This window comes from Euprymna scolopes, chromosome 2 (assembly GCF_053919585.1).
Source record: "Euprymna scolopes isolate OS-2025 chromosome 2, ASM5391958v1, whole genome shotgun sequence".
Classification (NCBI taxonomy): domain Eukaryota; kingdom Metazoa; phylum Mollusca; class Cephalopoda; order Sepiida; family Sepiolidae; genus Euprymna; species Euprymna scolopes.
Genome location: NC_136483.1, coordinates 147,520,923 through 147,534,395, shown reverse-complemented (window position 1 = coordinate 147,534,395; position 13,473 = coordinate 147,520,923). Strand labels below are relative to the sequence as shown.

The 13,473-nt window shown below is 31.8% G+C and overlaps 1 protein-coding gene across 4 annotated transcripts in view; it reads left to right on the top strand.

Annotated features, from left to right (window-relative positions):
- LOC145297519 (uncharacterized) overlaps positions 1-13,473 on the top strand; it is a 283,825-nt gene that overhangs the window by 103,971 nt on the left and 166,381 nt on the right. For 2 of the 4 annotated variants that reach the window (XM_080143432.1, XM_080143442.1), the window contains exons 2-3: positions 1,524-1,559; positions 5,148-5,258. In XM_080143432.1, the coding sequence (XP_079999558.1) occupies positions 1,524-1,559; positions 5,148-5,258 (147 nt within the window). The remainder of the gene's footprint in view (positions 1-1,523; positions 1,560-5,147; positions 5,259-13,473) is intronic. The other 2 variants (XM_080143452.1, XM_080143462.1) reach the window with 1 other exon arrangement.

The following is a 13,473-nucleotide window of genomic DNA, read 5'->3' as shown; positions in this document are numbered from 1 at the left end:
ATTAAATTATTTAGGTTGGAAATTAGTTAAAATTATTATTTTTTTTAAATAGAAATTCATAATTTGTGATAAGTATCTTAAAGAAAAATAAATAGCATCAGAAATAAAAAATCGGCATGTAAAATTTTTTTTTTTTGTTTAATTTTTACGAGGAGGGATCAGTTTTGAATTTTGCAATAAACGTATAAAGCGAATTGAACTTCCCCTTCCTTTTTTATTTTGATGTTAATTTATTTATTAACAATATAGGAATTTATTTTTAAAAAATATTATGTTGAACCAATTCTCAATTTAAATAATTTAAGTTTCTTGAAAGAAACCTTTACCGTTCGTTTAGCACTTACATTTAACTTTTGATATATCTTGTTTACTTTTTAATGTGTGATGATGCAATAATTTTGATTGTAGATTATATATCTATTTCTATTGAAATATTTATTTTCCTTTGTAAAATATTAGATCATTTTGTTTTGATGTTTCTTTGTTAAAATAAATTATAAAATCATTTCTATTTCATGTATTGTATGTATTAATCAGCTTTTCAAATTATTTCTAACTTAATTAATCTATACTAAAACTAAAAAGTTTAAGTTTTCTAGTCTATTTCATTATTACTATTATTTTATTAAAGTATATTTTTTGTTATTTTTATTATTCATTTTTACACAGTTGAATTCTTATGGAAAATATATTTTGTCTTTTTTTTTTAAATTCTAAAATCATTTAATTTAGCTTAATTTTATTAATTTAATTATTTGGTCTATATACAAAAAAATTGACATTCCCAATATTTGTGTGCGTAGATCTTGGCATGATTGTGACATATATAATGGAAATGTACCACAGTAATATTAAAATTTAATTATTTTTTAAAGATTTTATCCATCTTATTTGGATTATTTGTTTGGTAAAGATTACTTTTGATATATTTTATTTTCAAGAAAATGAAATTATTTAAGTTGAGAATTAGTTAAAAAATATTTTTTTCTTTTTTTTAATATAAATTTATAATTTGTGATGGGTATGTTAAAGAAAAGTAAATTACATTAGAATTTAAATCAACATATGAAAAAAAAAAATGCAATTTTTACTAAGAGGAGGAGGTTAATTTCGAATTTTGCAATAAACGTATATAGCAAACTGAAGCTTCCTTTCCTAAAATTTGTATTTATTAAACTTATAAAGTGTGTTCATTAATTGTATTATTATCTATATTAAACATTTTTTTTAATCTAATAAAGGCCAGTAATTCGTTTAAAAATCCTCCTGAGAATTTGTTTTCAAATAGTCAGAGTAATTCAGTTCTATTTTTTTTAAAAGTTCTTTGGAACAAATTTATTTGTTAAAATAGTATGGTTTATTATCTAACATAGAAAAGTTTTTTTTTTTTAGGTCTATAGGTTTAGTCATTTATAAAAGAAAGAAACTAACCTATAAGTTTTTTTTTTAATGTTGTGAAATGTAAATAGAATGTCCCAGAATGATTCTGAGAAAAGGCCTGCTGGCCTTTGTTGTTCTTGTAGGAAGATTCAGCAGTCCAACTTCGACATTACAGACAGGTAATTATTTCACAAAACACATTTACATTTTTACAATTGAAACAAGACATGTTTTTTAATTTAACTTTGCTGTTATTAACCATTTCTTTTTGTAAATACAAAGACTGTGTTTTATGTTTTCTGCTCATTTTTGTTTTGCTCTCCATTTTGCCAAACTTTCTGTCTCTAAATGATCCAACAGTGGTTGATTAGTTGTAAAGCAAAATCAATCCATTGTGTCAAAAGAAATAATTGGTTCAAATCCGGTTTCACTAATGAAACTAGATTTTAGGAGTTTATCTTAAAGTGCATCCACTGGTGTGGCTTCAATTTGGAAGCTTTGGGGAGTTACCATTATTCCCAGGTTCACTTCTAATCCAGTGTAGTAATACTTGTCATTTGTTAATTTTACCGTTAAGTTAAAAACTAAGGTGAGGATTAGATAACTTTTGTATAAATCAAAGAAAGAGTTTCTCTTTCTTTTCCCTCACCCCACTTGGTACTTGGTATCTTTCTCTTAATTTTCACTTTCATAGTAGAAACTGCTTGGGGGGGGGGGGCTTTTTATGCGTTGCCATCTCCATACATGCACATTGGAATCTAATCTAGAGTGGTAGTATTTGTAATTTATAACTTAAATCAGGCATGTGAATTTTCCGGGGTTTTGGGGGGGGGGGGTTAAATCTAGAAAAGTGGATTTCTGTTAAAAACGCTAGGACTTCTGATTGATGTGACTTCTCAACTTTTGAACTAAAATCCACTTTTTTTTTGTTTAAAGTTTTACTTTTTAATTTTCTTTTAAAGCTGATTTTACCTCATGACGATTATCTCTGAAAATGTTAATTTTGCCATGAAGGCTAAGACTAAGATGGAGGTAGGAGAGTTAGAAACTTTCATATCATCAAAGAATGAGTTTCTGTTTCTTCTCCCCACCCCCACCCACACACACACCTATGCATTCAGTACCTTTGTCTTAATTTTCCTTTATAAAATCATCAGAACTAAACTTGTCTCTATGACTGACATTACACATCAGTCGTATCATTTTGATATCATTTCTATCCATTCAATGCATAAACCCAATCCTTACTGACCAGGTTTCACTTCCATACATCATCACTAGGCCTATGACAACAGCATATTCTTTTCATTGTTTTAACTCTTGAGTATATATCTGACACAGTTAATCAATCGAGAACCACATCACTCTATTTAAAAAACATATAAGATATTAACTGATATATACTCAAGAGTCAAAATCTTGTCATAGTCCTAATCATCACAGATGCCTGATAAACTCTTTTCTTTTGTCAACAGTAGTAACTACTCTGCTGGTTAGTAATGGAAGAAGTTATGTACCTCATCCGTTGCTAACTTTTGCAATCACTATTCACAGATTTTTTTTTTTCTTTTTGTGTGCTGGTATCTCTACATACACACATTATAATCCACCAGGTTAGGAAATTCATCTTGATTTATCTTTTTACGCTTTCTATTTAAAAAAAAAAAATTATTTTTTTTATTTAATTAATTTTTTCCTTTGGCCTACCCTACTTCTCAACCCTATCAACTGGTGAAGCTCTCTCTTCTAACTGTCCTGGATATGACACAACAGCATCCAGTGATGAGGCTCGGTTTTGGGAGCTTTGCAGAGTAGACTTCCCCATTAGTTACCACTACTTTCAGATTCACTCTGGCTTGGAATGGTAACAGGTTTTATCTGTGCGTTAGATAGAAACTAACTTTTACGTTCTATTTGTCCACAAAATGTACATACGAGCAGCGTCCTAAAAGTAATGCCTCCTAGCTTTTATTTCACCCAAATAGATCAGAGGGGACTTCAAATTGCATTGTTATGAGGATTGAACTTATGCATTCAAGTTTAATCCTTCTGTTGCAGATATTGACGGTGTGAGACTAAGAAAGCAACCCCGATCATGAATGTGCGCCAGAAGCAGAAATACTTCATGGAATTCTTCTATGCAGAAAAAATTAAACTGATGAACATTCAATAGTACTACCTGTTGAACGTTTATGAAGTCGATGCAGTGGATGTCAGTACAGTTAGGAGATGGGTTCATTGATTTCAGGATGGCAACAGATGAGTGACAAAGTGCGCTCTGGACACCTATGCACAGCCATCACCCTATCACTGTATTCAGAATGGTAGTGACTATGTAGAAAAATAAATTCTGGAGCACAAAAGGCTTGTTTTAATGGTACTACTCCCGTTTTCATAGCTCTTAAACTTTTTTAAACGAATAGGATGCATTACTTTTGAAATAACCCTCATAGATTGATGATCCATGTTGCTTATAAGAAAATCTGACCCGGTGTCCATATCATTAGCCGACATGTTGTTGGCTTCTTATAATGGACTTCTGTTGGCAAAGAAAGCAGAAACTTTAAACATCTCTGAATTATTTTTGTGAGGTGTCTATTTACTTCTTTTAATGTATATGTAATTTATTGAACATTTTCCCAGTTTTGATAAATTTTGCAATTAGCTTTTATTGATAATTTTGGAAGTATTTTCTTGAATTTCAGGGATTTTTTTTTATTTAAATTATACAGGGTAGAATAATAAAATTGTTGCCTTAAAGAAAACAACACTGCAACTTTATTTTTAAAACTTTTATTGAAAAAATCAATTCAGGTGATATGATTATGTAGTAATCTATTCAATGTAGCCGCCTTCAGCTTCAATCACCACCTCGATATGGGTCTGAAACAGAGAGCATGCTTTTTCCACAAGCTTCAGTAGGAGCTTAGCTTTGGCTTTGTGGAAGGTTATGTTGGTTATGTTCTCGATGTATGACTAAACGAAGTAGTCCAGCGGGTTCAGGTCTGGGGAGGGGGGAGGCCAGTGAGAGAAGGGTAAAAAAGTCATAGCACTCCTTCTGAAGCAAGCCTGAGTTTCTTTGGACTTGTGGGTTGGCACCAAGTCCTGCTGCCACACCCAAAGTCTGCCAACGGCCACCTGATCACAGCAAGGGATTACCACTCTTCAGCACATCCAGCTACACTTTGGTGTTGACTTTCAAGCTGACTTCGAAAATGTGAGGTGGCATGAGGTGGCTCTCATTTGAAACTGCACCAAAGACTATAATCGTGGCTGGAAACTTTGTTTTCATCACTCTGGGCACGTCCTTGTTATCCGGATTTGTATTTTGAGGATTCTGGCAATATTCCTGTTGTCATAACTTGGATCGGTAGATGATAAAAGGCTCCTATCGCTCTTGAGATTTGTACACAACTGGCCAGCTAGTAGGTGGTTTGCAACAAAAAAGAAAACTGGGATTCATCAAATGGAAATGGAATCATGTCTTTTCGAGGCCGACAATTTTATCGTTCCACCCTGTATGCATAAAGGTAGTCTTTTATTTGTAATAGCTTATTCAGATTTCCCTTCTCTGCCTGAAAAGCTAAAATTGAAAATGTAAAGTTGCCTATTTAATAAATCACAGCCTGGCAACTTGCTCAAAAGATTTTAGGTTTAAATTAAACAATAAATTCAGCAAATATTTTACATGAATATTTTTTATCGACCTTTTTCTCAATTGTTTTTATTTATTTTTCTCTTGTTTATTTTTTTTTTTTAATTTGCAGAAAGAAACGCCATCGGATCAGCAACTCCATTTGGCAGCACTGCAGGGCAATTTGGACCAATTATGTAAAGTTTTAGACAGCGGCAAAGTACATGTGGACTGTAAAGATAAGGTAAGTTGCATCTTTTCAATTCCTAAAAGCAGATTTCTACTTATAAATCTAGAGTCTTCTATGGATGCGAATTCTTCGGTTTTTGGTCAAAATCTCCCCCTTAATTTTCTAAATAAGAAAAAACTGATTTCTGCCAAATCAGTTAGAGCCTTACCTCCTTATTTTTTTTGTTATTGCTATTTGGCTGGATTTTATTCTTTTTCCTTTCTCTCTCTCACTTTAGCTTTCTTTCTTTTTGTTTTTTCTCTCTTCCTTTTTCTGCCTTGTCTTTCCTTCTTTTTCCTTCTTGTAAGACTTCATTCCGAAAAGTGAAAATATTAATTTGGCCATGAAGACTAAGGCTTCAAATAATTCATGATGATGGGGGAGTTAGATGACTTTTGAGAAGATGGGGGTAGGGTTAGGCGAGTTTGATAACTTCCTATCTCCTTCCCTGCTTATGTGCACTTGGTGGCTCTCTATTTATTTCGACTTAGTTGAAACTGATTGGAATTGAAAAAAAAACATTTTTTGCAATACTCTCTCCAGACACACACATGCATACACATGGCGTAGAATTACTTTTTTTCTTTTCTTTTTTTTCATTGGTTGCTCACATTCCTGTAAAAAGGTAATAACTTGTACTTCCTATCTATTTGGTTACTGACTCCTAGTGTTTTGAAGATAGACCCCCAGCCAAGGAGGAGGTAATTTCTAGGAGGATTCTGAAACTAAGATTGAATTTCATTGTTGGCAATCTAAACCATGCTATTTATGAATATTTACAAATTCTTATTGTCTGTAGATACAAAAAAGAATCAGAAAGTTTTTTATTTATTATTATTCAGTTATCCTTAACATTATTTTGTTGTGAAACTGACTATATATATATATATATATATATATATATATATATATATATATATAAAACTTAGCACATACCAGACAGTAATTTGAGTTTTACTGTAAATTTGGTATCTGTTTGAGGACGAACCTAAACTGTTCTTTTTTTTTTTTTACAAGGGAGTCACCATTTATCAAGGCCCAAAGATCACTTGAGGATAAGAGTTAATGAATGTAAGGTGGTAGTGTAGTAATCGTGAATGGTGTAGATCGGGTATAATTTGGGTTATTTAAAGGGCAGCTCAATAAGAACTTGTTTACATTGGACTTGATGGCTACCATATTGTAATCAGATGGGAAGAAGGCCTGTGGAACAGTGGGCAATTCTAGAAAAGAAGTTCTGTTCATTGAATTTGGATTTAGGCACAAATAGAGAGTGGGAGAAATTGTTGATAGTGGTTGTAGTTAATTGAGTGTTTTTTATGAAAATTTGGTAAGGGGGGTGGGCACCATAGATTGAAGCTCAGATGAGCACTTGCCATGAAAATAAGGATAGAGCAGAGACAGGTTCACAACATCTCTTCTGTGGGAAAGAGGTTGCAGGGAAGAGAAAAAGGCATTGCCTACTGCTAATGTACTAGTGTACATTTAATGCTCTATTCAGTATGCTATACTGTTTCAGACTAATGTACTATCTTTCAATGCTCAATTCTGAGTGAGGGCCAATGTAATATTTGCTCTGTCATGAGACCATCCTCACAAGCATTATCTTCTCCTTTAAGTAGCAATAATCACTGACCATAAAATGCTTTGGGTAATCAGATTTCAAGCTAATTCTACTAAAATAGTCATATTTTAAAAACCAAAGCACTTTAATTTCTCAAAAATTTTGTAAATGTGGTTTACAGACTTGGGTTTAATTCTAGTAATAAATGGCTTTCTTGCTGCCAATTTATAAAAAACATAAAATTCTGCTTTTCTTTTTCTTTAGGTGATTGCGTGAACACCCTAAAAATCTTGGCAGGATAAAAAAAAATATAAACAATAGCTTAAGATTCAGAGTAGGAGAAGAGGATCAGTTTTGAATATAAATTTAGCATAAAATGATCTCTCATTTCCTGGCCATTTTTGCCTTTTAGAAGAGCACTATAAATTATTTTGATAATTTTTCAAGCTGGAAAGTTAGTATAAGAAGAAATAAATGAGTGACGGGTCAACCGCTAAAAGAAAATCCCTACTACTAACCCTAAATCCGAATGGCAACACTTTCCAAAACAAAAACCCTTCGTTAACCCCAAGTCCGATTGGTAAGTCTCTTCTCCCTCATACAAAGACTCTCTTTTAATCACACAGAACTGTCAACAAAAAAACAAAAACAAAAGTGTACAAGATTATCTACCATAAAAAAATGGTTAACTGCTTTAAAACATTAAAATGGCCCTGAAATAAGGCAATATTTTAAATTAAATTTCTGTGAAACTAATCTCCACTCCAAATTCTGAAATAATTGTTTTTGTTTATTCGAATCTGTAAATAGCCATCTCCTTTCACAACATAGCCCTTGTGTAAGCGATCCTTTTTTTTTTTTTTTTTTTTTTTTTTTTTAATAACTTTTACAAACTCCAAAGAAGGCATAGTGCTACAAAGACATAAACTGTAGTGAATTAGTGGTCCTACAAATAGGGGCAGCTTTAGCTTAGTGAGGAGTTGTGCAGCATGATATTTGTTCATATTATATTTAAATTTCTGCATGTCCGTACAGTCATGGAAACAGGGAGAGAATTCCAAAGATTAGCAGCTCAAGGGAACAAGTTATGAAAGGGTGGGATTGTTCTGATTGTAGGATATTTATATCAAGGGGGCGCTAGTGCAATAAGTTTGTCCAGCACACATTCCATGAGTACTTGTAAAACAAGCACAGGAATGCAACATTGCAGTGATGGGACAGGGGCTGGAGCTTGATAGATAGTGTGAGACCTATTAGATGAGACTTTTGAATTTTGTCTGAAAAGGTGAGGCTAGTAGTTGGTGCACCAGCCCAGATGATGACAATACACCATGCATAGGTGAATAGTGGTTTTGTACAGAGATAGGGTATTGGCAGGTGCAAGAAGTTTTCTAGTCTGATAAAGGAAGCCTACCTTCCTTGCAGCAACCTTGGCAATGTCTTCTATGCATTTGTTCTAATTCATGTTACCTGTGAATATTAAGCTGAGGAATTTACATGATGGATGGTAGTTTTATTGGCTATGGTAATTGGTGGTTGAAATGGGTCTTTGTAATTGTCACTATCTCATTGATAAGCTCTGTCCACTAGATTAATTTTAAAAATTATTTTGCATTATTTACATTTTATACAAGTATACAAACGTTAATGAAAGAAACACAATTAAATACTGCTATTATTTTACACTAAGAAAAAAAAAAGTAATAAATGTTTGCTTATTAAAGAAAGATTAAATCTTAAAGTTGTGAATAAAATATGCTGTTAAATCGACTGAATGAAGAGCGATTAATCATCATGCAATGTCCCAATGACACTCATTAGTATTGATATAAATGTGCTCCTACTTTTTATGCTTTACTATTTTTGTTTAATGTTTTCTTTTCCTTTTCTTACTTTTTCCTTTAATCTATGCTCGTGTATAAAAGTGCAATTGAGAGTTGTATAAAACGATTATCTACAGCAACGTCCATAAAACTGTCACATGACAATCACAAAATTAGTCTAAAGCTCCATTTTATTAACAAAGTGAAATAAAGTTGTATTTTGTTTGAGTGGTATGTCCCAAATATAAAGAAATGATTTGAAAACGATGCTGTGTAGATCGACAATAACAATTATCTCTACCATTATATAAAAAGAACTTTGTGCGAGTTCATTGCCTATGGACTTTGAAGCAGATGGACTGATATTTTTGAAAATTTCACATGAAGGTGTTTGATGTGTCTAGGAGTGTTCTTATGTAGGTTTTGTATCTGAATGTGTCTGATGAATAATGAATCGATAATTGAAAACATTTGATTAAAGAAGAAAGTCCAATTTTGACTGAAGTTAACACTTTTATACAACCTAACATCACAACAAGCCCAGCCTAAAATATCAACTGCAGATTCTTTTACAAGACAAGGACATATTTGAAATGAATGTTTCATTTTAGATCACAATTGAACCATGATACTTGACTTTTGTACATTTAACTTGAATTCAAGTGATTATGTATAAATAATTTCATAAAATCAACAGTTGGTTCTTTTTAGAGCAGAATTGAACCATGATAATTGACTTGAGCATTTTAAACTTTAAATGGAGCCATTATTTGCAGATAATTTTATAAAATCAACAGTAGATTCACTACAGTACAATGTAGACTACAATGTAATGTGGACTAAATCACTGCAAGGAGGCATGTGAAATTTCCTCCTGGTACTTTGCAGGGGGGGGGGGCTAACTAGAACAGGCAATCAATCGATTTAAATAAAAACTGCGCAATTTCACTGATGTCTATGACAATAAAAGTATAGGATGATAGAACATTTGTTGATCCTTATTCAATCCCAGACACCGTCGGGTCTCCCTGCTAGTTATATAAATACAACTGAAGAGATGTGTAAAAGTATACAAACCATGTGCCATATTGATATAAACAAAACTATGCATTGTCATAAGGTAACAGTAATGTGCAATTAAAAGACTGACTTTTAGAGCTAGCATTTTAATTAGACATCAGTAGGTATTTTTAACTGAAGACAATACTTATGCATGTTAAAAAAAAAACTTTTCAAAGCAACAAATAATAATCAATTATTGAGCAACCATATCATTTAAATCGTATAAAAATTGAACAGCATGCTCTCAAAATACGTTGTGAGAATTATTTTTGTAAAAACGAATGTTAGAAGTATATTTTCTTGTCAAAAACTTTTGTATTTTAATCTGTCTGTAAAGGCTAATAGATAAAACGTTATTATATATGAAATCGAGTACAAAAAATGTTTTAAAAGAATGCATTTAAATATGATAAAAGAATTTTATCTAAGGTTTCAGATATGAAAAAAAGAAAACTGAAAAATTGGTTATATAATCATCATCAGCTTTTTGTCTTTCTTCTAAGACTTCCTCAAAATGATTGATTTGAAGATTAGATTAGAACTTATATATATATATATATATATATATATATATATATATATATATATATATATATATAAAATTTTCTTTGCCATGAGCTACATTGTTTTTTTACCATTTTTCACGAAAATCTGTAAAATATCAGTATACCACAAAATTTTGAATAATTTATTTGAATGATCTAGTCATAAAAATGTGCTGTTATCACTCATGAGAAAAATGCCAATTTCATCCGTTTCTATGGCAAAATGTTGCAATTTGATTACAATTTGTACTTCAGTCAATCAACCATAATTCTGCTAATTTACAAACATCTTTCATTCATGATTTCAAAGAAGAATTTGTTATAACGTTTATGTGCATGCCAATTTGTTTCCAGTTAAGAGTTTCCGCTTTGTATATTTTCTAACTAAAAAAATAGGTTTTTCATTAAACTATGATAAAAAAAAAAACAAAAAACTTTTAATCATTTAAAATAAAGTTAGAACATATGGTGCAATATTTTTTGCATAATTTTACTGGATATAATCACAAAGATGTGAATGATTATATTTATAGCCAGGGGTGAAAAGAACAGACCAATAAGGTACTAGACTTACTGTATAAAATTTATTGAATCGCTTTTAATTTTTTAGTTAAAGCTTTTTGTCTTGACACAAGACAAGAACCACTGCTGATCCTGACTGGATTAACACAACCATTCTTTACCTGTAATTCTTTACAATTCAATGCTTTTCTGACTAAATTGATTGATACTGCTAACAATTGCTGAGGACAACTACATTTAATATTCGCAATTGGATAATTGATTTTTATCATCCCTTTTTGGGCTATTATTGTACTTCATAATGGCTCTCTACTATAGAGGTTTTTCATTAAAGTATAATAAAAAATAACTTTTAATCATTTTAAAATAAAGCTAAAACATTTGTACTAACTTGCTAATTATAAATAATATATCAATTTACCATTTATATATATACTAGCTTTCAAACTCGGGCAAATTAAATAGACAGGCGACCCCCATTAACTCGTAGATATTATCATTTAGACGTGATATAAAAAGTTTTAAGGAGTGAGCTGACCGATCGCTTCTCTGAAAAAAGCCTTTCTCAGACATACACAAAAAAGTGAACATACATACACACACACATTTTCGCTTTCATATGTATATATATATATATATACTAGCGGGGGGTACCCGGCAATGCCCGGGTGTTTTGAGGTAAATCAAAACTCTGGGGGGGGGGGGGGTAAAATAATTAAAAAAAATGTTTTGGTAGATGAGTATGATGATCGAACCCGAACCCTTGAAACAAAGTTGGAAATTAAAGTGTGAAAAAAAAAAGAGTGCGATGTTAACCATTGGGCCACCGTGACATACAACGGAGACATGTTTGAATTTATTTATGTAACTATTAAAAACAGGTGGCCGCAATAAAAGTTAACTCTGCTACTTCCATTTGACCTAATTTAGAAGGTCAAATAGAAGTCACGCAGTTAACTTTTGCGCCGAGGCCACATTTAGGTTTGTTTATCCAAATTTGACTGTTTTTTTTCCCCAACAGATGTTGGGGAGGGGGAAAGCAGCTCCCAATTGTTCAGATTGAATAGCAATTGTCTGATATACAAGATTGATCAAAGCTGATTGCTTCTGGACATTTTTCCCGGCGCGATGCCGTAAAACACGTCCGTTTGAGTTTAGTTTCACTTTATTTATACTAAAAAGCCCAATCAACACGCAAGAAGCCAAAATAGCAATAATTTTGTAAAAGTCGACGTAAATAAATCTAGATGCTATATGCGTTCTCAAATCTTAGATATTATTATATACGGCCTATATAAATACTTCTAAGCGATCGTTACCCCCTCCTCCCGGGAGCGTGTACGAGAAAAGCCTTTGCGAGACATACACGAAATGGTCACACACATTTTGCCTTTTATATATATAGACTAGCGGGGGGTGTACCCGGTGTTGCTCGGGTTTTTCGAGGTGTGTGGGCTCGGGCGGGGGTGGGGGGGGGTGTTAATCAAAACATAAGAATAAGCGAAGTAAATATTAAAAAAAAAACACAAAAAAAACTAACATAAGGCAAACGAATGATGTTAAATGTAAAAATGGGAAAAACAAAAGAAAACGCGAAAAATAAAACAGAAAAACGAACGTTAAAACTTTAAAAAATCTGAAAAATAAAAACCAAAAAAAGCACGTGAAAAATGGCTTAAATAACCCTGTTTCAATATTAAAATTTAAAAAATCAAAAAAAAAAAAAAAAAGACATCTCACACCACGATTCAAACCCAAAACCTTTAGATAATGAGGCCGCACTCTAAGCAACTGAGCTAAGACGACGTTGAGGAAATTGTGTCTGTTTTTTTTTTTAATATTTAAAGTAAATCATGTTCCGACGTCATATGACGCATGCGTAGAAGCAAACTTGTCATGAGAGGATGGTTTTTGCTGACCCCTCCCTGTAGAAAACTGATGATTTTAAGGTGAAGAAATTAATGTTTTTGGCCAATTTTTCGATATTTGTCAGGCGAAGATTGGAACTTTAAAATGATACTGATCTCGTGAAAATCCGTGACCCGTGTCGAAAGTTTTTGCGAGGCATACAAACATACATACACACATTTTCACTTTTATATATATAGATAGATGTTTATTTTGAAAAAGAAAGGAAAAGAAAAACTTTTGGTTTAAAAGTGAAAGGTCACATGATCAAATTAAAAGGAAAAACGTTAGAATGTTTTCAGCTAAACAGTTAATAAAATGATCTGTTTTTAGCATTAACTTCAAATCATCGTACTGTCTGTTAAAACAAGAAGGGGAAGGCCGATGTGACAGTTCATATTGTCAAAATAAAAGCATTTGACATTGCCCAGTCATATAATATGCTTAAATATGATATTTTAATTTATGTAGATTGTGTATGAATTGTTATTAGGGCTATGACAAGAGCATATTCCTTTCATTATTTTGATTCTTGAGTATATATCAGTTAATATCTTATTTTTTTAGATAGTGATGTGATTCTCAATTGATTAACTGTCTAATTGTGTCAGATATATACACGAGAGTCAAGAATATACTCTTGTCATAGCCTTAATTATTATATGCTTAAACATATTTTAATTCATGCAGATTGTGTATGAATTATTATAGAATCAATCCTCTGTTGATTATTATATATTACGAGGAATAATTTGCCTGGTGGACTAATTCACAATAATAAATTTTTTAAATAATAATGATAATGT